This window comes from Melopsittacus undulatus, chromosome 2 (assembly GCF_012275295.1).
Source record: "Melopsittacus undulatus isolate bMelUnd1 chromosome 2, bMelUnd1.mat.Z, whole genome shotgun sequence".
Lineage (NCBI taxonomy): Eukaryota > Metazoa > Chordata > Aves > Psittaciformes > Psittaculidae > Melopsittacus > Melopsittacus undulatus.
In genome coordinates this window covers 84,995,692-85,023,328 of record NC_047528.1, presented here as the reverse complement: position 1 = coordinate 85,023,328, position 27,637 = coordinate 84,995,692, and the positions used below count along the sequence as shown (strand labels likewise).

General features: G+C 36.7%; 1 protein-coding gene across 1 annotated transcript in view; it reads left to right on the top strand.

The window, feature by feature from the left end:
- Positions 1-27,637, top strand: part of CFAP47 (cilia and flagella associated protein 47) — a 285,559-nt gene that overhangs the window by 49,744 nt on the left and 208,178 nt on the right. The window contains exons 28-34 of the mRNA XM_034074649.1: positions 11-217; positions 10,147-10,247; positions 14,653-14,875; positions 15,670-15,879; positions 18,264-18,360; positions 21,699-21,836; positions 25,573-25,768. Of these exons, the coding sequence (XP_033930540.1) occupies positions 11-217; positions 10,147-10,247; positions 14,653-14,875; positions 15,670-15,879; positions 18,264-18,360; positions 21,699-21,836; positions 25,573-25,768 (1,172 nt within the window). The remainder of the gene's footprint in view (positions 1-10; positions 218-10,146; positions 10,248-14,652; positions 14,876-15,669; positions 15,880-18,263; positions 18,361-21,698; positions 21,837-25,572; positions 25,769-27,637) is intronic.

The window sequence follows — 27,637 nt, the reverse complement described above, 5'->3', positions numbered from 1 at the left end:
TTTAACTCAGGCAATCCCGAATTCAAGTTGAACTTCCAGAGGTTGAACTCGAAGATGGTGAAAGGATTTACCCTTTTTCTGTACAGTTCTCAGGACAAGATACTGTTCTTTCTTCAGATGGCACAAATAAGGAACTAATTTGTCATATCAGCTTTATATCATCTAGGCCAGTGTCATTTTCGGGGAATATCTGCTTCATTGATGAAGAAGAAAACAGGTAATATGTGCAATTGCAATTAATTTTGGGCATGGTCTAAACTGACAAAATTGGATATAAGACACAGGACTCATATTGGTTGGGAAAAGGTGTACAAGAGTCATCTGGGAAAAAAAAGAAAAAGAACTGTCATTTTTTTTTTTTTCCTAACTGAATTACAATTCAAAACCACAAAGTTCAGCTGTGGTCTCTAACGTAAGATTCATCTAAATGGCCATCTTAAGTTCTTGTATACCATTTATATCTACTGCTAATTCTGATATTTTATTTTGGCCTTCTCAGATTGCTTTGGAGAGACATGGTCTTCATTCAGCAAATCCCAATGTTTTTATTACAAAATATTTTGCTTTTTGAAAAATACCCTGTTAAAATCTTCCAGTACATTTCATGCTGGATTTCAAGATATTCTGATTTTGGATTGAGCCAAACTGTGAAATTTTATTTCATTGAGACTTTCTCCTGTCTTTCATTTTTTAAAATGATGTTTGTGACTGGTTAACTGTTCCCTGGCATCTGGAAGAGCTAGTGGTTCTCAACACCTGTTTGCAAATCTTTACAGAGTTGCAGGGGAGTGGTCTTGCAAAGGATTAGTCCACAAGTCCAACAAAAGCTTTAGTTGTTCCTCTGGTACCAAAGAATTAAAGAGGAGACATCTCTGAGTAACTTAGCAAGTACTGTCTCAAAGTAAGAGTTTCTGGTTATTTTAAAGACTTATCTGTACAATGTGGAACTGCCCAAGAGTTCATGTTTATTTATTTATTTATTTATTGAGGGTATTTGCAATTTATTCATGTGATCTATTATTTATACATGTGGTTTATTCATTCCTGAGCCTCTGAGCTTCAGAGTAAAAAGAAGGAGACTTCTCAAGGGGGAGTTACACTGGGAGTCACAATTTCATTTTGCGAGGAACCAGCAAAGAGCACGTTCCAGTATTATATAGAAGGGACATCCCTCCTTCATTCTACCCGTACACGCTGTTCTTCAGTCTTTTGCTCTCTACTGCTACCTTTTTATTTTATTTTTCTTTTTTTTGTGTGTGTGTATGTATGTCACATTTCTTTCGTTTTCTTTTTAAATTTTTTTTAAATGCCATTTTTTTACTCATCTTCTAAACTTTTTTTTCTGTGGATTTATGTTCTCTGTTTTTAAGCTTTCTAGAGCAGAACAGCCTGTTATAAGTTTGTATCCTCAGCTGAAGCATTTCCTGATCGCTAGTTCGTTCTGCAATGCCTGTAATAGCTTTACACTTTGTGTGTATTCCAAGACAGGAATTGGGAACTATTAAGTGATTACTGTAATAATGCTTGTCTTTTTTTTTTTTTCCAAATTTGCAAGGGGCAGGGCAGTATCTTTGACTAGCTCTATAGGGAAACAGTTGGTTCATGAATAAAGAGGCTAACTCCTGATCTCAGTGAAGGCATTCTTTGGAGCATAAGATAAAAAAGAATCATTTTAACAGCCAAGTAACCAAAACTGCATGGATGGATATTGCTCATCTTTTTTTAATGTGTAATGCTAGGAATCGATAAAAGTACACTAGGAATATATTTTGGCTTCAGACCACACTTTGCTGTATGAGAAGTATACAAGATACTGTCTTGTCCTATATACTTCTGATATATGAGACACAGGACTGGATAGCAAATGAGAAAATGAACATGAGTCGGCAGTGTGTGCTTGCAGCCCAGAAAGCAAACGGTATCCTGGGCTGCGTCAAAATGAGAGTGACCAGCAGGTCGAAGGAGGTGATCCTGCCCCTCTACTCTGCTCCTGTGAGACCTCACTTGGAATATTGTGTGCAGTTCTGGTGTCCTCAACATAAAAAAGGACATGGAACTGTTGGAACAAGCCCAGAGAAGGCCACGAGGATGATCAGGGGACTGGAGCACCTCCCATATGAAGACAGGCTGAGAAAGTTGGGGCTGTTCAGCCTGGAGAAGAGAAGGCTGCGTGGAGACCTCCTAGCAGCCTTCCAGTATCTGAAGGGGGCCTACAGGGATGCTGGTGAGGGACTATTCATTAGGGACTGTAGTGATAGGACAAGGGGTAACGGGTTGAAACTTAAACAGCAGAGGTTTAGAGTGGATATAAGGAAGAAATTCTTTACTGTGAGGGTGGTGAGGTATTGGAATGGGTTGCCCAGGGAGGTAGTGAGTGCTCCATGCCTAGCAGTGTTCAAGGCCAGGTTGGATGAAGCCTTGGGTGATATGGTTTAGTGTGAGGTGTCCCTGCCCATGGCAGGGGGGTTGGAATTAGGTGATCTTAAGGTCCTTTCCAACCCTAACTATTCTATGATTCTATAGCAAAGTATGGAAAACTGTTGCTATCTTCTCCCTCCCTCTGTGGTGGGCTCTTCAGTGTTTTCTGCACTGCCACAAAGGGATTTCCATGACATCAGTATCGGAAGTGGGAATTATTTAAGAGAAGGCATAAGGGACAGATGTGCTTTACATTGCTAGTTATTTATTTAGGTATTTTATATATTTCCTCAGATGCAATCCTGCACACTAAGTCAGAAAGCATTTGAAGTTTTCAAAAGAACTTACTTTTTTTTTTAATATAAGCATCTGAAAAATACTTAGGAATTTACACAGTCTGATTGCTGTTAGACCTGATTTCCTTAAGGACAGAAAACCTAGGGTTTGATAGCAATTTATATGCAGTGCTCATACCAAAATTCATTTCTTTAAAACACTGTTTAGTGATGAAGACATATGCAAATGTGAAATTCATACATCTTATTTTGATTTTATAGTAGTAGGCTGCTTTTTAAGTAACAGTATTGAAAAGCAATGCAAAGGTCTCTCTGCACCTGGTAAACTGAGATCAAATCTGTTACTGAGTGTTCTGTGCAAAAATCCCCATTTTCAGCATGTATCCCTTTGTTCATCTGTTCCCTTGGTGGCATGAATAGGTGTATACATGATGAGGAAAGATAAGTATTGTTGTGATTAAAAGTAATACCTGCAGTTACTGTTTTGGTGTAAAACAGCTATTTTGAGGGTTAAATATCTCCATCCTCCAGCTCAGAATGGGCTTTTTGCTGTGTGTAAAACTAAATTTTATTTTAATGCAAGGCTTGTGGACCTTTCAGTTACTGCTGCTTGTCTTGGATTAGTATTAAATATTTTCATATATAGATTGTCAGCCAGGAAGTAGGCACAATATTTAGTTATAATAACTGTTTTGATATGATGCACTAGCAGCTTCTGCAACTTTGTTACAGAGAAATAATCGTTTCTGCTGTGTAATAAACTTTTTCCTATATTTGTTATTAAAAGAAAATAAAGAATATCATCTTCAATTTAAAGTCAAACAATGTGTTTTTGAAAAGTCATCAAAGTAATCTTAAGCCTTAAGATTGTGACATCCATGCTCACAAAGGCAAAAAAAAAATCATGGTCTGAAATGTCACATCATTTTAAAATGGCTGCTGCATTTTAAAACATAGTAGATTGGTATTTGTTACAGAATAAAACTAACAACATTGGCCTGACAATGCATATGTGATATCCTGTCAGACAGTTGTATGCATGCGTGGGCTGTAAAAGCCCGCACATAAGTGGGTGCAATAGCACACCATCCAAAACAAAGGGATTCCATATGTACTATTAGTCAGTGTAGTCATATTATTCATATTGTCTTTTAGAATTTTTTTTTCAGTCATAATCAGAAAGAATACTTTTCTTCAATTAGGAAAATCTAAGTGTCTAATTTTTCTAATCCTGACCATATTGTTGTTGTTCTAAGTGAAGTATTTGATACTTTATCCAGACTTGGGTTTCATCACTACTGTTAATAATATTATGCATTTTGATATTCCACTCTGTAATAATCTGTAGCTGCAATTTCTTCTTATCTGCATATCCTCATTCTTCCCAGCCCCTTCCCCCATGGGAGACCTATGCAATGCATTCGAACTTCAAACCTGATTCAACTAATTAGCTAAGCATTTGAGCAGTTTGTTTCAAACTGTGTAACTAATGAATTCAAACTGTTTTGTTAATTTGAGTCTTCTAGGAAGACAAATCTTTTATGAAGGCAAGATTTTGAGGCCTTAAAGATCTTTCATGATGAAACAATGAAACTAACCTTTTATAAGACCTATAAAAGCTAACTGATCTTGGATAGGTTCCTGGTTTGTTTAATAGGCTGTGAAATCTCATAGTATCAGTTGCAGAGCATGTATTATTTGTCAGCTATTCTCTCTTTATATTTCAGTTTTCAAAGTAATAATATGTATTTTTAAATGATTTGAACCAAAACTTTGAACTTCTACTCATATTCTTTGTTCTGGAGTATAAGTAAGTGAGCTATAAAGTTATTTTCATATACTGGTAAAGTATCATGTCCTCTATTTAACTACTTGGAAAAGGAGGCTTAACTTCTAAGCAAAACTGATTGTAGGCATATTTAAAAGCATGAGTACTGATGAGATGAATGATGTGTTTTGGTCTTTTTTTACTTGGGCTGTGCAATATTTTGCTTTTTGTGCTAAAACTTCAGTAGGATTGATTCACACAGTTATTAAGTCCATCTAAATAATAATGTCTTTGTTTTTTTCTTTAAATCAAAGTGAACACTGATAGAGGATAGACACTGTTGAATTTGTCTGTGTTACAGAAAACATTCGAAAGATGATAAGCAATCATATCTAGTAGCAAAACCATGCTATATGTAGCTGTAAAAGAAAACCTGAGATACATGGTTGTCATTTGTGCAAGTAATTGACTGTGTGCACAAATTCCATTAAATAGTTTCTAAGAAAGTGCATCAATATTTGTTTAGTGACTGCCTTTAGTGAGGATTTGCAGTTTATTGTTAATGTTATTTTTAATCTCTATTCTTCCTTTTTGCTTCTTTGACTCCAAAACAGAATAAATGACATATCCCTGTATGGGGCTGATAGTAAAACTGAAGTAAAAGATACAGAAAATTCAAGAATGTATTAAGCAAGTACTTAATAAATGGGAAGAAATATTCAGCTATGACACTTATTTCCTTAATCTTGAAAAAAAAAAATAAACCAAAAAAAGCCTCTGCAAGCATGGCATGTTTTTATACTTGTTCTTTAATTGTTATTACATTTTTTAGTTTGCTGATTAGATAAATAGTTTAACAGGAAAAAAAGGTTTCTGGCATTCTGAATGAAATTACATTTAACTTATTCTTTGTAAAAAATAAGTGGTAAAAAAAATAGGTACATGTTTTATTATACAATCAGAGAAAATGGTGCTTTGGCTACCGAAAGTACCAAAACCCACCACATGTGCTGTGTAGCTGAATTGCTGTGATCATTGGTGACAGATGTGTGCTGGGGTCTTTGCCTCCCATGTTCTACAGTTTTCCATTTTCTTTTCCTCTCCCACTGGGAACCTGCAGAAACTCATTAAGTTTTTGATGTTATTTGTGTTTTGTGGTTGGAATGTCAGAAGGCGAGGACATAATGCAGCTGAGACACCATCACTAAAAGGTACCCAGTTATGAAGTGAGATCTCTGTGTCTCACAGAGGGAGTTTTTTCCCATTTGCTGTTGGGAAATGTGCCTAAACCATGCAGCTCTTTAATAGCACTGCTTTCAAATTTCAAATGCATGTATTCTGCTGGCATGTCTTGGAGAATAAGGACTGTCAATTTCTTTTAATATAATTTAAATTTGGAGAGAGCAGGGAGGTAGAAAACATTTGAGTTCTTGATATTTGCATGCTTGTTTGCTGCATTCATCTGACCTAATAATATATTGGCATTTTACTTAGACAGTTGGGAGTGCTTCTGTACATCAGAATGGCTCAAACTCATTAATCACTCATGTTCTTTTCTGTGCTTGTGCCTTTCTACTGTTTTGATGGTCCCTGCCAACTGAAATGTCTGTTATTCCTGAATAAAAAACTGACATTATTGCTGCTATTAGAAAAAATATGTCTATTTTCCCAGCTAAAAGTCTTGTATATCATGTGAAACCATGTGCCTGTCATTGTTCAGTATTATATTATTTTGATTGCTGTGGAAGCCTGAGCTCTTGTTGCAAAGATAAGGGCTCCTCAGTGTTGGGGAACTGTTCATTTGTGAACAGAAGTGGCAGAACTTGCATAAGTAATCTTTTTCTCTTCATTCCAATTCTGTCATCTCTGGATCTGTGCAAGGAATTTTTTTTGTGGGGAAGGAGGAGGGCAGGTCTTTATTTATTTTTAAATGACACCTTCATTTTCCCTTGCTACTAGGTTATTCCTTCTTCTTAAAGACCTGTAAAATGCCTCACACTCACATTGTTTCCTTTTGGAACTAATCAATTCCACAAGCAGAATGTTTTGTTTCCTAAGCTAGCAGTGCCAGCTTCCCTTAAATATTTTTGTAATTTACCCAAGCAATGTTAAAGAAATTTGTCAGTTAGATCCTAATGGTTTTGGATTCTTTTTCTTAGAAAACTGTTAGTGATCCATGGCAGGGGAGTTGGAACTATATGATCTTAAGGTCCCTTCCAACCCTAACTATTCCTATGATTCTATATACTGCATCTGTTAATACCGCTGAAGAGTTATTTAACTGTGCCTGTATTTCTAGAGCATTTGGGATACACTGATGGAAGACAAATCACTTGTTTCTATTTAGAAAATATCTGAAATGCTATAGAGCAAAATAAAAATGATAAAATATTTTGATTCAGGTTATTTTGTCTTCCCACAAACATTAAACCAAAAAAAAAATTACAAACACCCAAACAAAACAAGAAAACAAAAATAATCAGTTAATTTAAAAGAAATAAACAAATTGCTTTTATGTAGTATGTTGGATGTTTTTTTCTTTTCATTGTAGTTGGAGCCTTAGTTTTTGATGATGAGCAGGTTTCTAATGTTGGTAAACAACATATTTAATGGCCTTTTTCCAGTTTTGTCTTCTTTGGAAATATGCATTAGAGAATAAATAGTGGAATAGCAGTGGCAATAATGGCAATAATGGTTCATGTAGATCACAAAGATTTCACTTTATTAATATTTATATTATATTATGTTATTATTATATTCATTATAGTATATTATTATTATAACCCTGTATTTTCAATTTGTACCCATTGCCTTTTGTGCTGTCACTGAAAATAGCTGAGTTTGGTCCCATCTTGTTTATTCCCTCAAATTAGATATTTATACACATAGGTAAGATCCTCCTGAGCCTTCTCCAGGCTGAACACTCACAATTCTGTCTCTCCCCTTGTGGCAGGTTCTTCCATCCCTTCATCCTTGTGGCTCTTTGCTGGCCAAAGTCTGCTCTTTAGAATTCCAGGGTTGTGATAATGGATTTTTGCCTTTTTCCTTCTTTTCAGATTTCTGAATCATAGTCACTGCAGCCACTGTTAACCCATCGTCACAGGAGCTAAATCCTTGCTGTCAATATCAGCTGGAGAACCAGTTGTTGACTTGCAGGATCCATCTTCTCATCCTTAAGCTCTTTTTCCTCACCAACATTATTGAAGACCACCTGTGACCCATTCTCTTATTGTTGCTCCCAAGGCCATGCAGTCATGTCTGAGTGGCATGGCAAAGGGTCAGAAAGTTGCATCTGTCTCTCAAAAGCATCCTGCATCAAAGTTGTAGGCAAGTAGCAAACCTCCCTAGATGAAAGGTCGTGCTGGTAAATGGTGTTCTTTGTTGCCTGTAGCAGTTACTCATGCCTATCATTTGCAGATTCCTAGTGTTGCTTCACAGCTCATTCTTAGCCAGCACGGATGCTTCACCACCAATCTTTTTTCATCTTGTAAACACTCTGAAGCTTCTAAATTTCTCAGTTAATAATATATGCAGTTGCTATTGGCTGGGTGTATTAATTTCTCTTACTATAATACCACAGCAGCCAAGGAGACCTGACTTTGTTGGATTGCTAGCTGACTGAAGCAGGGAAGAGCTTCTCTTTCTGTGGCATTTTGAGGTCTGAGATATTTGTTTGTGCATAAATGTTCTGTAGCAATGGCAGTTCTTTATATTCTAGGTTGTTTGCGTTGAGTAGTATCACCTATTGCATTTGGTAACTAGTTCACGATGTGCTACAGTTGTTCTCAAGAACACTTTTCTGTTTTGTTACTGTGCAAATCAGAGCATGAATTAAGATTTGGCATATGCCCAAATCTCAAGTAAGCATTTAGGAGGGAGATAGCTGAGGTGCTTATCCCACACTAAGAAATTGAAAAGTTGACTGAGTTCAATATTACAGACATTCAGTTACTTTTGTATAACTTGAGAGCTATGTTTTTTATTAACATTCATACAGCTTTCTTCCACTCCTGCCTCAATTCTGTTGTCTGAAGTTAACCTAATGTATGCCTGCAGAGTAGTGAAAATTATTGTTTATCACGGTAATGTTGTGAGTTGGAAGTTGGTGAACTCAGTGTTATTGACCCTGTTTGTCTTCAAATGGCTTGAGGAAGGTAGAAAAAGTGTTCTGACACCTGGCTTTAGCATATACGTTTCATACATATAGGTATATCTTTCACAGCCATCTGTCCTGCTGATGTCCTTTTGCTGAGATTTTTGCTGAAAAGCAGAAAACGGGAAGTTAACTAAAATTAGAATTGTTATGCCAAAAGGTGAAACTGGCTAAGGCCCTTGCCCTACACCCAGCCAAGTTCCAATAGGATTCACATGTCCTACAAAAAACCCAAAACATTGCAGAGCTGGATTATTGTCTTAAATAACTGTTAGCTATGAAATTGAAATCCAAATGTGAATATTTACAAATAAGAAACATTGCTATGGATTTTGTTGGAGCCTTTTTCTATTTAATAAAATTCCCCTAAAAGCAGTATCTAAGAATCTTGTATATGGAAGCAGAAGTATGTAAGAGGAAAGAAAAGTTACTTTCTATTGTAAAGCCAGCAACTTTAAAAACATTTCTGTTTTCCTTGATTATTATCATATACTATATCATAGCAGGATAAGCTAATTACATCATATAAATAAGTCTGTAAGGTCTCTTGATACCTTTTACTATTAAACTAAATTTACATTAAATGGGAAATTATCTTTCAATATGTAATTTAAATAATAGAAAACATATTCTTCTGTGCAATGTATATTTTCAATATGCGTAATTCTTAATATACCAAAGCAAGACGGATATCAGCATGATGTTTGAATTGTTAAAATACATGTTTCTTTCTATTTTCACAACTTGGACAAAAAAAATTAATATTAATGTTAGTTAATAAGTTAATGTGTAGTCAAAAACAAACTGTGTAGTAACATAGGACAAAGCTCAGTTGAATTACCTGTCCGTTGCAGTGAGTTAAGAACATAAATGCAAATGGCTAACAGGGATCCATTGTTGGCAATAATTTACGTGTTGATTGCACCCTGAGAGACTCAGGGGATGTACAAAAAAAAAAGTTATAAGGTGGATTGTTGCACATTAATATGGCCAATGCCATATTAATGTATTCACACTAGTAAACACCGGAGCATGTACATTAATTTTTATTACCTTCTAGCAATTGCAGTCAGTATCTCATTGTTTTTAAGTTGAATCTCTTAACTCCTAAATATTTATTTTGAGATTTCAGTAAAGTCTTACAGAATGTTAAATCAAAGTAGGAATTACTTTTCAAGAAAACTTCCCCTATCAAAAGTTACAGGATATATTTAGCAAGTTATCTGTCTCCTCATAAATGTCAGCAGTAACTAATTCTTTTTTCTTTTCACAGAGTCAGAGGTTATTAGGTTATTTATTTAATGAAATCTCTGCTAGCTCTTGAGCTTTCAGGTTAATAATACATTCATGCTCATAGTAAAACTATGAAGTGGACATGCTTTACTACTCTTCACTATATTGGCATGTGCAGTCCCATCTATGTACTCTCCTACTGAACCAGAATAGGAGAATTGTCCAGAATTGTCTGGACACCTTAAAAACTATCTTTTTTTTTATTTTATTTTCAACAGGTTCAAAATTCAAGTTGCTGCAACAGCAGATAATTGCCTTCTTACTCTATATCCGTATTTTGCAATTAACTGCTCTAGCGAACAAATTATCTTGAGAAGCGGTAAGCAGTTAACACTCTACTTCTTAAACTTATGTCCAGTGCTATTAGCAATGTTTTTAGTATAATAATAGTGATATTATCATTAACGTAGTATTTTTCATTGTTATTTACAAGGGGATAATGGAATTAAAATTTTAAAGCAGTTTAATAGCTTCTGTTTTCTTGTTGAAAGTGAGGAAGACATATATATGTATAATTAAGTAATGTTATTGAAAAATATTGGGCAAACCTAAATCCTATGGAATGTTTTTTGAAGTTTTTAAAGTATGAGTAGAGAAAACAGCCTAAACAATAACGAATAAATTAATATAATTAAAATTATATTGATAGTGATCCTCAGTTATTCCTAGGACAACAGTTGAATATGTATTGAAGAAAGCAGAATAGAAGGCCACACAATGTTATGATAAAAAGTGATTGTTATTTGCCTGTTGGGAATATTTTCAGGTTTTTTTAATTACTGTCCTTGAAGGCTGGAGAGTAAAGTCATATTTTTATGCCAAATAAAAGCCTGTGATCAGAGACTAGAAATATTTTAAGTGTGTTACTTGGACTATCTAAGAGTAAAGAGAATTTGTACGTTAAAGTTGAAAAAGGGGTTAACAAGAAGACAGGTAATGATATACACGTATATATTTTTTTCATATATAAAATAGGTATAGTTAATATAGCATTCATAGATTATAGTATAATTAAATGAAGATAGGAAAGGGGAAAATATCTCTCAAATGTGTGATATTTTTATTTTTATTTTTATTATTTTGTTCGTGATCAATAGATCATTTTTGCAACTTGTCTTTTGAAGATGCTTTGTGGGTTTCCCTTGAGCAAAAATGAAGTGGTGGCTTTAGAAGAACTGATCTCCCATTAATAATGGATATTTCTGTCCTGTATTGATTGCCTATTGGTTTGGTCCCCCTATCAGTTTCGAAGCAAGTCACTTCCACTAAATTGTTTGAGCCTATTTTGTGGGTTTTGTATAGATTATTTAATGTGACCAAATCATATCTGTACAACACAGTGGCTTGGAAAGCTATTCAGGGAGGCTTTGCTTCCACATATCTGACACAATGCTCTTGTGTTATTTGCTCCAAACCACGTTAATAACGATGCCAGTAATCAGAAATTGAAGATAATTGTACAGAGCTCTTCCTTATCTTACTAGTGCATTTACTTCTCCAGAAATTACACTGGGTTCCTCTTCTACTCTTGTTCTGGAGACTGAACATCAGAGATAGCTAGAATAGGGTCCTCTAATCCTGTCAAAGGCTGACACATGTTCTGACAGAACTGATGAATTGATAAAGCATACATTTGAGTTTGTAAAATATATGTTGTTGAGTCTGAAAGAGCTTGGTAATAGTATGTGGAGACTCATTACAGAGCTGTGACCAAAAATTCCTTAAGAATATTTTGTTCATGACTTAGAATTCTTGAATTAGGTCTGTTCTGATAGGTGTTTTTCAGCAAGTGTGAAGACCCAGGCTGTAAAATATACAGTTAATGGAAAAACCTATGCAATTTTTTTTTGTTATTGTATCATGTCTAATGACCAATATAAGATTTTCATCATGAGTGAAATGAGAACTGTTACTTCTTAAACTGAAGAATGAAGTAGAAAAATATAGGAGCAGATATCTGTTTATAAACTGCTAGAGCACAGAGACAATAAAATATGTTTGCTCAACTGCAGCTTGTAATTTTGTTTTATAGACAGAAAAGGCCATAGCAGTGAAGTTGTTCTGCAACAATTCCTTACTTCACCATCACCTGCCCGTAGTATTTCCTCAAATACCTTTTGTGCAACCACTGACACAAGCTATGAAGATTCTGAATCAGGTAGAGTGCAACTGTTTCTTTTAAACACTTTGAAATGTTGCAACTGTTTTTCAGCTTATTGTTTTAAAAAGGTATTTTTCACATCTGTAAACAATGCTTTTGTATGTATAATCAATGAATACTGGGGAAGCTGTTCTCTCCTGTGACACCATGGGAAACCTGGCCTAGCAGATAGATGCAGGTAAAGACTCTCCTTCCTGTTAGCAGATTATGTTGATGGGAAACCAGTCAAACCACTAAAAAAAAAACAAAACCAAAAAAACCCTCCAAGAAGCTCCCAAAACCAAAAAACACAAACAATATCAAGGTCCTATTTACAATAACATGTCCACAGAGAAGCCAGCAGAACAACTAAATACTACACAAACCTAAAACATTTGTTGAAAAGAAGGGCATTGTTTCTGTAGGCATGAACTAACCAAACATAAACATCTATGAATCTAGATTCAGCTACTAGGTTGGAAAAGACAGTTAAGATCATCAAGTCCAGCCTTTACCCCAGGACTGCCGTGTTACTAAGGGCCTCATCTACGTAGTTTTTGAACACTTCCAGGGATGGTGATTCCACCACTTCCCTGGGCAGCCTGTTCCAATGTCTGATCACCCCTTCGGTGAAGAAATTTTTCCATATATCCAGCCTAAACCTCCCCTGCTGCAGCTTGACGCTGTTATCTCTTGTCCTATCACTTGTTACCTGCGAGAAGAGAGCAACACCCACCTCATGCAACCGCTGTTCAGGTAGTTGTAGAAGGTGTTAAGGTCCCCCCTGAGCCTTTTCCAGTCTAAACAACCCCAGTTCCCTCAGCCATTCGTCATAAGACTTATTCTCCAGACCCTTCACCAGCTTCGTTTTCCTTCTCTGGACCTGCTCCAGCAGCTCAATATCCCTCTTACAGTGAGGGGCCCAGAAATATGCTGCATTCTGCAAATGTCTAGTTGTATGCTCAGGTTAGACTTCCGCATTTATAATGCATTTATGGAGTACTGTATAAATCTAACCATTGTCAGTGGGGCCTCAGTTAAGGTGCTGTTCCTTAGGAACCAAGAGTAATAGACCTTGTGTAAAGTTGTCAGATGACTAGTATCTGAGTCTGTTGACATCTCTCTTCTTTCAGCTGCTAGTTTTCTAGCTAGGAAGTTAGAACAGCTGAAGTTGCTGCTGTTTCATTCACTGTTAGTATTCCACTCTTGCAGATCTGCTGATGTTTGTGTGTCATTCTCTAAGATGAATTTATCAAAACAATACCTGATTTATCAAGACAAATAGAGGTAGTAAAACAAAATAAATAGCTCTTTGCCAGCATGATTAATTTTTAATGGAATGGTATAATAAGAGTTCAAAACAGCAACTTGGTTTCAGATCTGAAAAGGCAATAACCTCTGGCAAAGGTGGCAGTGACAAGATTGGGCAAGTAATCTTGTGATCCCAAAGAACTGCACAAACTGAGGTCTGCATGGTGATATCATAAAGTCTCTTTGGAATTGTAGAATAGTTAGGGTTGGAAAGGACCTTAAGATCATCCAGTTGCAACCCCTGTGCTATGGGCAGGGACACCTCACACTAAACAATGTCACCCAAGGCTCTGTCCAACCTGGCCTTGAACACCGCCAGGAATGGAGTATTCACAGTTTCCCTGGGCAACCCATTTCAGTGCCTCACCACCCTTACAGTAAAGAACTTCCTCCTTCTATTCAATCAAAACTTTCCCTGTTAAAGTTTTAACCCATTACTCCTTGTCCTATCACTACAGTCCCTAATGAAGAGTCCCTTCCCAGCATCCGTATAGGCATCCTTTATTTATATTACATAGTTTTTCTTCTTAAACTCTAACAAGATATTTTTTTTATTCATTATCCAAGGTATTAGTTTTAATTTTTCATCTTTTAATGAAATACTGAAACTGCAACAGTGGTGTTAAATCACATCTTTGAGTTTGGAATCATCTAAGTCTTTTGTGATACGAGGAGAATGATAGTATTTTCAGTTATTTTTTTATGCAATACTGTTGATGTTGTTAATAACTACTAGTTGTTAAAATAAAAAATACAAGTTTTGACCAGGTCAGAATTTAGGAGAAGGGAGATTGAATAGAAGGGGGAAAAGTCTGAAGGCTTATAGATTGGGATGTAGGTTTAGCTTTACTTATACGTTACCTGATAAGCTGAACACAAGCCAGTTATTGAGCTATGCTATGTGACTGTGAGGGAGAGGAGGGGGACTATTGTGGACTAGCTGGAAAAGCTGTACCTACTGAAACTGTATGTGTAAGACTGTTTCTTTAAGATTGCTGTGGTTTTGTAAGACATGCCTGAATCTAGTTTTGTTGATTGGGTAATATTTCTTTACGTGAAATTAGAGTCCAAGAATATAATTTGTTCTATTTCCAAGACAGGTACATGTTACATAAATTATTTACTCTTGTAAAGATTGATCAGTAGTTGTCTGACAAGATTTTACTTTCTGAAAGTAATTATGGTTTCAAAAATAATAATTGTTCTTGTACTAGACAAAACCAGGGAAATAAGGAATCTTTCTGGATATTTTTAATTTTTCTGTATCATTCAGAATCTGATTCTTCTGAGAGTGATGAAACGATGATGAGTGAACAGAATAGTGAAACTGGCAGTCAGAAAGAAGAAAGAGAAAATAAATTTTCATTTTTTCCCAATGAAGATCAAGAGGAGTACATCTTCTTTCAGAAAACCCTAACTGCTGTTAAGAATTGGTTTACTCTCTTTGGTTGGTCTAAGGGACAAAATCCTATCTCAATACCATATTCACTGAGACGGTAATTCATATCTGCTTAGAGCTAACTTATATCTGCCTGATAAAATGTTAACATATATGCTAAAGTGTTTTGGATATCATCTGAGGAATATAAATGGACTCTAATGCACAGTTGTATATTAAAATTGCAGTATCTCTGTGCTGTTTATATGAAAATGTTATTCAGGTGTTATTTTTCATTTTCTAAAATATATTTTGAATTATGATGCTCTGGTATATCATAATGCAGAGTATGTTAAATATGCAGTTCAAGCTATATGTCACCCTCTTCACTGAAATTGATTCTTCTCCCAAAATGAACACAGTTCTAGCAATTTTCCCATCTTTGGTGGCATAGATAAGTATCTTAACAATACGTCTTCCCCCCCCCCCCCCCCCCCACTTTAAAGATCAAGAAACAGATGGGAAAGCAAATTTCATAATCAACATTCTTGCAAACACCCTGGAAATATATCAGTCTTAGTGGCATCACTTAGTTGATCTTATCTAGCTTGCTACTAAATAATAATAATAAGCCAGTCTTTTAGGACAGAAACACATAGACATTTATAAATATGACAGAAATCAAAGTTATGTTTGGCAGAAAGCAGTGACAAACACATATTTTAAAAATATTTCACATATATTTATTAAATATTCTATGCAGTGCAAAATTCTTACATTATTATAAAATTTCTGTAAAAAGAAAAAAGTGATATACTTTTCAGCCTTCTTGGTGCTGTTTTTATTTCATGGTTCATTAAATTTACCATCATGAGATAGCGTTAGCTTGTTTTGTGCATTTTTCTCTCTTAGTGATGTGTGCAAAGTCCAGACAACATCTTCACGAGATAAGGTTTTTAAAAAAAACCGTGAGAAAGATACTAAGACTGTTTATGACATGCTGTTCCATTTGAGTGGACAAGTGTTACCAGACATTACACCGAGCCAAGCATTGGTTCTTGATCCAACTGAACGTATGTTACAGCTCCACTGCCAGCACTCTATATTGCTTGCTTTCCTTAAGTAAGTAGATGTATGATAAAATATGCATGTGTATTTCCCCTTTTTTAACATATTTCAGACATAATTCTAACTGTACAATATATCACAAGTTTAGGGTTTCCTTTATACTTTTGTGATCTAAAATTTGTCTCAATTTTTTTAATAAGGGTTCTTATTTACCAAATTTACTAAAAATTTCACCAATTTTTTCTCCAAGGTTATCCTCTGCAGTTTACACTAGTTGAGGTGTCCTGTGATAGGCTATATGTAACACAGGAATGTCACAGGAACTCTGCTTCCTTAATTGTGAAAGATGATTCTTAACCTCAGTCCTTACTAGATAGTCATATCAGGTTTGTCATTAATGATCACCATTCCACTGATGCCCTTTGTCCTGTAGTTACTGGTTTTAACGAAAAATTTTTAGGCTTATCTTGTCATCTCTTAGTCTTTGAAATATGCCAGGAAATGGAAGCATGACTCCTGTTGCTCAACGGATGTAGCTATTAGCTACCTTCATTGATAATCTTACCTCATACATAATATGGAGCAACTGTCAAGAGATGCTACAAATCAAAAAAGTTAATAAACTCTTCTTCATCCTTCTTTGCTGTTGTTGCTGTGAAACAGAGAAGAGGTAAAAGGAGCCTAAGAAAGCTGGTTAATATTCACAGATGACCTCATCCAAGGTCAGGAGCAATGAGTGCCAACAAAGAGGCAGTCAGACAAGAAATCCAGGAGGCTGCATGGATGAACACAATCTATTCTGTGATTCTATGTCATTACATTAGAATTTCTCCTAAGTTAATTTTCATAGAATCACAGAATGGTTTGGGTTGGAAGGGACTTTAAATATCTTCTAGTTCCAATCCCCTTGCCATGGGTAGGGACATCTACTAGACCAGCTTGGTCACAGTTCCATCCAACCTGACCTTGAACACATCCAGGGAAGCAGCAGCCATAACTCCACTGCGCAACCTGTGCCAGTTCCTTACCACCCTTAAAGAATGTCTTCCTAATGGCTAATCTAAATATCCCCACATTGTACTGTATTAAATATTTACATTAATTAGCAGAAGTTTTTTAAGATGGTGTTCCACAATAGCAAAATACAGCCAATTTTGAGAACATACAGTTATATAGATCCCATCTTTTCTGATGATGAAGTTTGTAGATTGTTCTATGGTAGATATTATTCTCATGTATCTACCAAGTAAAAACACAGAAAGAAAGATAGGATACCTGAAAAGATGAACATTGTATAGCTTCCTCCTTTTATAATTTTGGAAGAACTGGAGTTTTACAGGGATTTCATGGGACAGAGTGTATGCTTTAGTGGAAAACGGGAATTTCAGACATAGTGAGTTTTAGAACCAGGCTATCAATGTTATTTTGGGACCTTGATTAAAATATTTGTGTCTTAAAAAGCCCTACTGGGTAATTGTATGAAACATGAAATTTCAATAATCTGAAAAGGTAATGTTACTGTTTAAAATATTGAGTAAAAAAAATTTCTCTTACCAGCAAAATATAATTCTGTGGGAAGAGAAACAAGTTGTCATGATCCTAGTTTCAAAATGTGATAATTTTTAATGCACAAAGTAAATTGAATTTAGACTGTATGTTACCAGAAAAATGCGATCAGTTCATTTGAGTGAGAGACTGGTTACATAACAAGAAAAGTTCATCTGATTATTATTCACATTAGCCATGTTACATTGTCTTCAGTGATTTTAAATCTAGGTACAGTAGGGTAATCTTTCTGACCTGAAAGTCATGAAAACTTTCTGTTCCCCTGAGAAAAATAAACTTAAGAGTTCTTCATTATTTTCCCACTTTTCCATCAACATTTGTTTAGACTGTGTCATTTGAAATAAATAGTAGTCTTTCTTCATGTGGGAGTTAGCTTTTCTTGGTATTCAGTCTAATGAAGTTGCCTTCCATTACTTTTCCTATTGAATTTATTAGTCACTTTAGAACAGATGGCAAGTCAGTTTAACAACTGAGTGTTTTGAAATCCCTTTGCTCACACCCATGACACTTTTGACATCAGACCTGCAGACAGATGAAGCATTGTCAAATTTTAATTCTGCTAATGTTACGTAACACTGGTCTTTTGACTTTCACATGGAAAAAGGTATTACCTGGTTTTGATGTTTTGTGCTGTAATACATAATATATATTGTAAAAAAGCTGGTCTGTCCAAAGTTGTTTAGTTGTAGGCACATGAATTTCATAAATAGAAACTATTGAAGCAATTAGTAGCACTGGATCATTAGTCCAAAGTGCACTTAAATGAAACTTAGAAGAGCTTGTACACAGGCTAAGTAAGTTAAAAAAATTGGACAGCTCTTAAAAAGAATTATTTTGCTGACCTATTAACTTTTCCTACTTTATGATTTCAGATGCCAAGGAGCTTATCTTCCTCATGTTATGCCAGAATTTCTGCTTGAACCTGATGATTATAAGAAATGGATTAAAGTACAGCAAACTGAACTTAAGGTAGGTTTGGTTTGGTTGTTCTTTTTGTTTTGTTTTTGTGTTTGTTAGTTTCGTTCCATTTTTTGTTCCTTATTTTTTAACAAGGACCATGTGCTAAGTGTCAGTCTTTCAGAGATTAATGAGAGTCCACTGAGGACCATGAATATACCTACTGTGGTGACTGTTTTGGGTTGCACACATCTAAGCATGTGCACGAAATTGAGCTGAAATTTAAACTGGCACCAACGCTTAGATTTTTCATCCTCTATTCCTTCTGATGCTGCTGATACCTGTACTTTATTTCAAAGATACATGTTTTCTCAAAGTAAAATTAATTTTATTATTTTCTACTGATTTTATAGTTTTTTAAACTATATCCTTTGTATTCCTTCTCTGTCCTGATTGCTGCTTTCAAAGTATAGAATGATAGAATCATAGAATAATTCGGGTTGGAAAGAACCTTAAGATCATCTGGTTTCAACCCCTCTGCCATGGGCAGGGACACCTCACACTAAACCATATCACCCAAGGCTCTGTTCAACCTGGTCTTGAACACTGCCAGGGGTGGAGCATTCACAGACTCCCTGGATAGCCCATTCCAGATTCCAGTGCCTCACCACCCTATCAGTAAAGAATTTCATCCTTATATCCAATCTAAACCTCCCCTGTTTAAGTTTTAACCCATTACCCCTTGTCCTTTCACTACAATCCCTAATGAAGAGTCCCTCCTCAACATCCTTATAGGCCCCCTTCAGATACTGGAAGGCTGCTATGAGGTCTCCATGCAGCCTTCTCTTCTCCAGGCCAAACAGCCCCAACTTTCTCAGCCTGTCTCCATATGGGAGGTGCTTCAGTCCTGATCATCCTCGTGGCCCTCCTGTGGACTTATTCCAACAGTTCCATGTCTTTTTCATGTTGAGGACACCAGAACTGTACACAATACTGCAAGTGTAGTCTCGCGAGAGCAGAGTAGAGGGGCAGGATCACCCCCTTCAACCTGCTTGTCACGCTTCTTTTGATGCAGCCCAGGATACAGTTGGCTTTCTGGGCTTCAAGCACACACTGAAGCTGGCTCATGTTTATTTTCTCATCGACCAACACCCCCAGGTCCTTCTCCTCAGGGCTGCTCTGAATCTCTTCTCTGCCCAACCTGTACCTGTGCCTGGGATTGCTCAGACCCAGGTGTAGGACCTTGCACTTGTCTTGGTTAAACTTCATGAGGTTGGCATCAGCCATCTCACAAGCATGCCAAGGTCCCTCTGGATGGCATTCCTTCCCTCCAGTGTATCAACCGAGCCGCACAGCTTGGTGTCATCGGCAAACTTGCTGAGGGCACACTCAATCCCACTGTCCATGTCACTGACAAAAGATGTTGAACAAGACCGGTCCCAACACCAATCCCTGAGGGACACCACTCCTTACTGGTCTCCAGCTGGACATTGAGCCACTGACCACAACTCTTTGCGTGCAGCCTTCCAGCCAGTTCATTATCCTCCGAGTGGTCCACTTATCAAATTGATGTCTCTCCAATTTAGAGACAAGGATGTCATGTGGGACAGTGTCAAACGCTTTGCACAAGTCCAGGTAGGTGATGTCAGCTGCTCTACCCGTGTCCATCAGGTCCATAGCTCCATCACAGAAGGCCCCCAGATTGGTCAGGCAGGATTTCCCCCTAGTGAAGCCATGCTGGCTGTCACCAAGCACCTTGTTGTTTTTTATGTGCCCTAGCATGCCTTCCAGGAGAATCTGCTCCCAGATTATGCCAGGCACAGAGGTGAGACTGACTGTTCTGTAATTCCCTGGGTCATCCATTTTCCCCTTCTTGAAAATGGGGGTCATATTTCCCTTTTTCCAGTCCTAGGGAACTTCACCTGACTTGATTTTTGAAATATGATGGATAGTGGCTTAGCAACTTCATTTGCCAGCTCCTTCAGGATCTGCAGCTGGATTTCATCAGGTCCCATGGACTTGTGCACGTTCATGTTTTTAAGATGGTCTCCAACCAGATCCTGTCCTACAGTGGGCCCAAGGTCTTCATTCTCACAGTTTCTGTGTTTGCCTTCCAAGACTTGGGTGGTGCAGTCAGAGCTTTTGCCAGTGAAGACCGAGGCAAAGAAGTCATTCAGAACCTCAGCCTTCTCCAAGTCCTATGTAGCCAGTTCTCCCTATAGCTTCCAGAGGGTGCCTATGTTTGCCCTAGTCTGTTTTTTAGCTGCTACATACCTATAGAATCCCTTCCTATTATCTTTAACATCCCTAGCCAAGTTTAATTCTAACTGGTCCTTAGCTTTTCTAACTGGTCCCTAGCTTCCCAGATGACATTGCTGTATTCATCCCAGGCTGCCTGTCCTTGGTTCCAGCTTTTATAAGCCTCTTTTTTTTCTTTGAATTTTTCTCAGCAGCTCCTTATCCATCCAAGGAGGTCTCCTGGCCCTCCTGCTGCACTTCCTTCTAGCTGGGATGTAACACTCCTGAGCTTGTAGCAGGTGATCCTTGAATATCAACCAAGAATCTTGGGCCACCCTGCCCTCTAGGGCACTATATCCCATGGAACCTTACTAAGGAGGTTTCTGAAGAGGCCAAAATCTGCTCTCTTGAAGTCCAGGGCAGTGAGCTTACTGCACGCCCTTCTCACTGTCCTGAGGATCTCATGTCACATTTCCAGTGAGTCCTTTCCTGTTGGTGGGCACGAGGTCAAGCAGGGCACCTCTCCTTGTCAGCTCCTCTATTACTTGCAGAAGGAAGTTGTCTTCCACACAATCGAGGAACCTCCTGCATTTCTTGTACCAGGCCATTCAGTCGCTCCAACAGATGTCAGGGTGATTGAAGTCCTCCATGAGAACAAGGGCCTGTGAGCGTGAGGCTTTTCCTATTTGTCTGTAGAGTGCTTCATCCACAGGTTCCTGTTAATCAGGAGGTCTTTAACAGATGCCCACAGTAATGTCCCCCATAGCTGTTTTCCATTTAACCCTGACCCACAAACTCTCTGTTAACTGATAACCTGTCCCCAGACAGAGTTCCATACTCTCTAGCCTATCCCTAACATGAAGTACAACTCCCTCTCCCTGCCTGCCAGGCCTGTCTTTTCAGAAAAGCCTGTAACTTTCCATTCCAACACTCCAGTTATAGGAGCCATCCCACCATGTTTCATGACGAAAATCCTGTCAATTCTGTATTGCACTGCTTATTCCTGGGACACCTGTGAACTGTAAATGGTTCTAATGCTGCTGATCATTGTTGCACTATAGTAGATATTATCAGGCATTTATGCCATTGATTCATTATTGTCCTCTTGTGAATTTTCTATGCAAACCACTGGAATAAATATAAAAAAATAAATCCCATTCTTTTATCTGAAGGGTCATATGTCTGAGTTAAAAATAGATGAGAAAATCTCAGAGATCTACAGCAAGAAGCATCTATTAATTCTGAAGGACAGTGTATTTGAGACAATGAGCAAACGAGCTTGGACAGATGTGCTGCTGCAGATATACAAGGTAAATTATAGATATATTTATCAGTTAAATTCTGAAGAACTGATGGCAAAAACTTCGTTTTTAAAAAGATCTGTGGTATATTCAAGTTTTGTTTTTTTCTTTATTTCTTTCTAAGAGAGAAGAAAAATATTGATTGAGAACATAGATTGGTTTGCATAAAAATATTTATTTGGGTTACTGTTGAAATATTCTGAAATGAAGAGAATGTTTCATATCTTGAAACCAGTTTCATTAAAATGAAAGTAGAGACAAGCATTTTTGTGATTACAATAGTCTTATTTCAAGCAAAATAAGAAGAAACAGAATCCTTACATAGCATGCTGCAAATTTCAGAAAAAAAAAATAAAGGAAATTATCTGTTCATCTAAAAGAAGTTTTGTTATCCAATTTTATTCTAGAAATAAAGTGCTGTTATTACAAATACTTGAAATTATTCTTTATCAGCTGAAATGTCATCTCGTATTGCTTTCATACCTGTACTTAGTGCATTATGGCCACTTGCTTGTTATGTAAACTTATGTTGCTGCAGAAGTTCCAGAGGAAAAATAGTACATGTAAATCCATCTCAGAAGAATGGAAAATTAATTTTATTCTGAAGAAACGGTAGAACCTGTTGGGAATAAAATGGCAAATTCATCAGTCATAAAGATATACTTTTAGTTCTCTTTTCAAGCAAGGACTAAAATATTGCTGGTATTTTGCAAATCTGAAAAGACTAGGCTAATAGAAACAGAGAAACACTAGTAGCAGAAGTGGTAATTGAGCCCGTGGGTCAGGCCAGATTTTCAGTAAAGACTACTTATCTTTAAATTTAATGGGCATGCGGTAATAATGATGTTTCTTACAGTTAATTAATAATATTTCCCAATCTTATAGCTAATTAATTTATTTTTCTAGTTATTTTAATAAATACAGTGGGCTCCAAACTGTCATTGTTCTGGTGAACAGTGCTCTGGTTCCTTGACAGGATCTCAGTAGGAATGTAAGCATGCGGGCATCTTAGGATCATAGAATAATTAGGGTTGGAAAGGACCTTAAGATCATCTAGTTCAAAAACCCCTGCCATAGACAGGGGTCCACCTCACACTAGACCATGTTGTTGCCCAAGACTCTGTCCAACCTGGCCTTGAACATTACCAGGGCTGGAGCATTTACCACTTATTTGAGCAACCTGTTCTTACCTGAACTTCCCCTGTTTAAGTTTAAAGCCGTTCCCTCTTGTTCTATAATTACAGTCCCTGATGAACTGGATTAGGATGAGTTGGATTCTTCTTTTTAAAAGACAGTAAAAGAGTTTTTTATGGGTAAATAACTCTTCGTGTTTTCTTCTAAATGTAGTTGCTATTACTGCTTTGATTCTTTTCACAGAACATCAGAACATATTGGTGAAGGAATGTGGCAATAAATTAACTACAAAGACACTGCCTTTTGAGAAAAGCATGAAGTAGTATATATTTGCTTGCTTATTTTGCTGTTGTTTTCTTCAGATTTGTATCTGTGTATGCTGATATTTCTTTTTCGTATAAAATAGTCCTATACAAATCAATAAAATGCCATGGAGAAAAATCCAAATATTTAAATTAAATTAGCCCAGCCATCTCTGCATAGAACTATGCTTTGCTGAACTGAAATGCTTCAGGGTTTAAAAAAGAATTTCAAAGTGACTATTTTTAAAATTGTAATTATATATCGATGTTATAGCTTGGATCTAGTGTACATTAATAGTTAGGTAGGGTTTGTATAGTAGTATATAGAAAATTTGTCTTTAGAAAAAATTCAGAGAAAAAAAAGAAATGCAGATGTAAATGTGAGAACTGTGAAGCACATGGCTGTAGCTGCATCATACTATATGTAAGAGTATATAGTAAGAGTACTTCTGCAGCAAGTGGAGGGATTAAAGTTTTAACGTTTTGCCTCAAAAAACTAGAGGCTTTCTCTAAAAATCTGGTATTGGAAACTAATATGAAGAAGAAAAATTATAAAAGGGGTGCAAGCTGTTTTTATTCTGATTAGATGAAATGGCATTTTCTTTATGTATCTATGGGTCAGGCAATTTGTCATCACTGAGAGTGCTTAAGGGACTGAGAAACTGGGCCCAATCCATATTTCAAAGTAACATTTTACTGGATTTGCATTAATTGATTAATTGTTAATTGACATTGTCAATGATAGCCTTTTTTTTTTTTCCACCAAACAATTAGTCCTTAAACTCTTCCTAAATTATCTGTGAATATAATGGCACTGTGGAGCTGATGCAGTATAATTAGTATTTATGACCATGGTCCTTGGTAGTCTAGTCACTAGCTAAGGTGATCAGGCCTGAGACCTCTTTGATAATGGAGGATGAAACCAAAGTTGTTGACTTCATCATCATCCCCAAAATAAGTTCTGTGTTCTTCCTTCAAATCTATTTTTCTATGCAGCCATTTCAGTTCTGGGGGTGGGGGGGGGGGGAAGTGGGGAAAAGGAAAATATTGTGTAGAATTTTTACTTTTAACTTTTTTATATTTCTTACATATTTTATATAGAGATGTTGCTTTGTTTGTTTTTTTTTAATGTATGTTCATACAAGACTGAGAATCAAAATTTTGTTGTAGACATTATAATGTTTATTTTTTCAGGAGAAACAGTCAGTGTAATTTGGACCTGATTAAGGAAGTCCAAACTGGCTCATGAAAGATAGCATTTCAAGATTGTCTGTAGATTGCACTGGAGACCAGTATAGTAGTTCAGGGATTAGTGCTTTGGTTGGAATATACACAGTATTACTTGGAATCCAGATGAGTCCAGTGATTTAATTCAGTTCCTCAAAACTTGGAAAAATATTGGAAGCTAAAAGATATTTAGAATCATAGAATATCTTGAGTTGGAAGGGACACATAGTTCAACTTGCTGCTCCTACATAAAACTAAACCATGTGACTAAGTGCAGGGCTGCTATCCAGTCTCTCATTCCCCATTTTAAATGTGTATGTAGGATTATTCCATCCTGGGTGCAAATATGGCACTTGCTCTTGTTAAATTTAATACAGTTTATGATTGTCCAGCTCTCTAGTCTATCCAGATATCTTTGTAAGGCCTTTCTACCTTTGAGAGAGTCCAGAGCTACTCCTAATATAGTATCATCAACAAACTTAATGTACATCATCAACAAACTTAATGTACATTCGATCCGTATGTCCAGATCATTCCTACAAACACTAAAGAGCACTGGCCCTAAAATTAAGCCCTGGATGACTGGCTGCCAGCCGGCTGTAACTCCATTTACTAAAACTCTTTAGCCTGACTTGTTGGCCATTGTTCAGCCATCATATTTTCAACTTGTCTAGGTGTATGCTGGACATTTTGTCTGGAAGGATTCTGTGAGAGACAGTATTATAAGCTTAGCTAAAATCCAAGAAACCCACATCTACTGGCTTCCCTTGGTCAACTAGATGGGTGACCTTCTCATAAAAGAAAATTAAATTGGTTAAGCGGGACTTTGCCTTTGTGAACCTCTGCTGGTTATGACCAATGACTGCATTGTCTCTCAAATGGTTGTCAGGAACTCCCAGAACACCATTCTTCAGAATTTTACCAGGCACTGAAGTGGGACTGAGAGGCCTATAATTACCTGTGTCTTCCTTCTTCCCCTTCTTGAAAATGAGCACATTTGCCAGCTTCTAGTTGACTGAGACCTTTACAGATTCCCAAGACCTCAGCAAGTCTGTTCTCTTTACCACTTTTTCTAATTTCAGGTGTTTGTTCTTCCACATGTTTTTTCACGTAATATCACTGATCAGCTCAGCTTGGAAAATGTGCAGAACATGCCAAGGATAAAATCAGAACCATTATCCAGTAATATATATTCTCCATATGAACGAACCATCCTCACCTGGTTGAATAAACATTATGAGAAGAATCGAAAAACTGTGTGGAAAGACTGCCAAAAAGGTGAAATCATTCTTTCATTATACTCTTCCATTTAATACTGTTTCTGTAGACTTTTAGAATTGCTATTCATAGACATATCATGAGAAATTACCACTGAAAGTATTTTTTTTGGATAAGTTATTGCTTGCACATATATATTTCCTTTCCTTGCGTTTCTGTGTTCCAAGATAAGTGTCTTTGTTACTAGCACTGTTTGTGAGATATCTTCTGTATTCTGTGCATTCTTAGAGTTTCAAACTAGGCATAAAGGGTGAAGCATGTTGAACCTACTTACATTCTTCTTTGCATTAGTGATCTCAGGAGGGAAGTGCTAACAGTAATCATTTTCTCTTTGTTTCCTGTTTATAGTCACATGCAGTTAGTATTTGTCTAGGTTACCCTGCTCTTGCAGAGGGATTGGACTAGATGATCCTTCGAGGTCCCTTGCAACCTTTGGGATTATGTGATTCTGTGTGCTTGTAGTGGTGTGTTTGAGAGCTAGCTGTTCAGAATTTTTAGAATAATTTTTGTATTGCCTTTATTCTAATGCCATTTAGAAAAATAATGGAGACCAAGGTACCAGATTGTAAATCTTGTCGTACTTGCAAGGTCAGTTTGACACCTCATGATTGCTTGTTTAGGCAAAATGACATGTTCTGTTTAAGACTGACCTAGGCAGTTCTGGTGTTCAAATCTAATAGAACTGTTCAATCATTAGTAATGATTAATTGTATTTCTTTGTATAGTTTCTGCCTTTTGCTTCTTGACTCTAACTTCATTGTCTCTTTCAGCATTAACTTTGAATGGATAGTTGACACTAAGAAAAGGCAGTCTGATGATGGTCAGGCAAGGACTCCAAAATGGTTCATAAGCCACACATGGAAAAGATTGTCTAATGTCATTTTTGTCTTGAGTGATTTCTGACCTGTCTGAATTATGGATAACCTACTTGCATATAATCTTCCACTAGTCCCATTTGGACATATTCTCTGCCTTGCAAATGCTTTGAATATCTCTTTGTTTTTCTCATTTTAGTGTACAGAAGCAATTTATACTAGAAATTCTTAAATGTGTTGAATAATTCTGCTGCTAACATATACCCCCTGCATCCAACAGAAATAGATTTCTAGCTGTCAAGTCATAGTTTGGGTCTGATTTTATGATTAACTCAGGGAGCTTCCTGAGCTAAAGTAACATGCCCTACAGTAAGTAGGTGTATTTGCACTGTGTTGTTTTCTTATTTACTATGTCTAGTGCCAGCTTTGGTGGAGCTCTCTTGCAGTCAATTGCAAGTACTCTGCTCGCTTGGTGTTACCCAGGTCCTGTGTGTATAGATGACAATTTGCAAAGAGCTTAAGAAATAAAATTTATTGGCCAGTCTTGTAGCTGACCATAAATGCCACATGGATATATTCCTCAGCATTACTGTCCATTCTCTTTATTGTAGGCTATAGTAATACGTAGGTGTTTAGGCACAGCAAGCCTTGTTTTGGCCTGTGGGAACTCAGCAGATCTAGTGGACACTTCTGTGCAAAATCCTTCAAATATCTTGGTCCAGCAGAAATACCTACTGATGATGCTTTTTAAGCATCCAGTTATTGAAGGTGTAGTTTTTCATGCCAATAGTACGTTATAATATTAAAATATTAAAGCAAGTTTTTTTAAAAGGATAGGGTTTCATGTGGTTATCAGCAATTGTTAAGTTTTTTTTTCCAATTACTTATTTTTAAATCTTCCCCAAAGTTAGCATCCAAAAAGAACAAGTTAATTACAATATTGGGGTTCTCAGTACTAATAATAACTTCTATTAAGGCATGCTAATAGGACAGACAACTCAGGAAGTTAGTGTATCCATTTGTGCAGACGTGTTTGCAGATTGGGCTCTGAGTC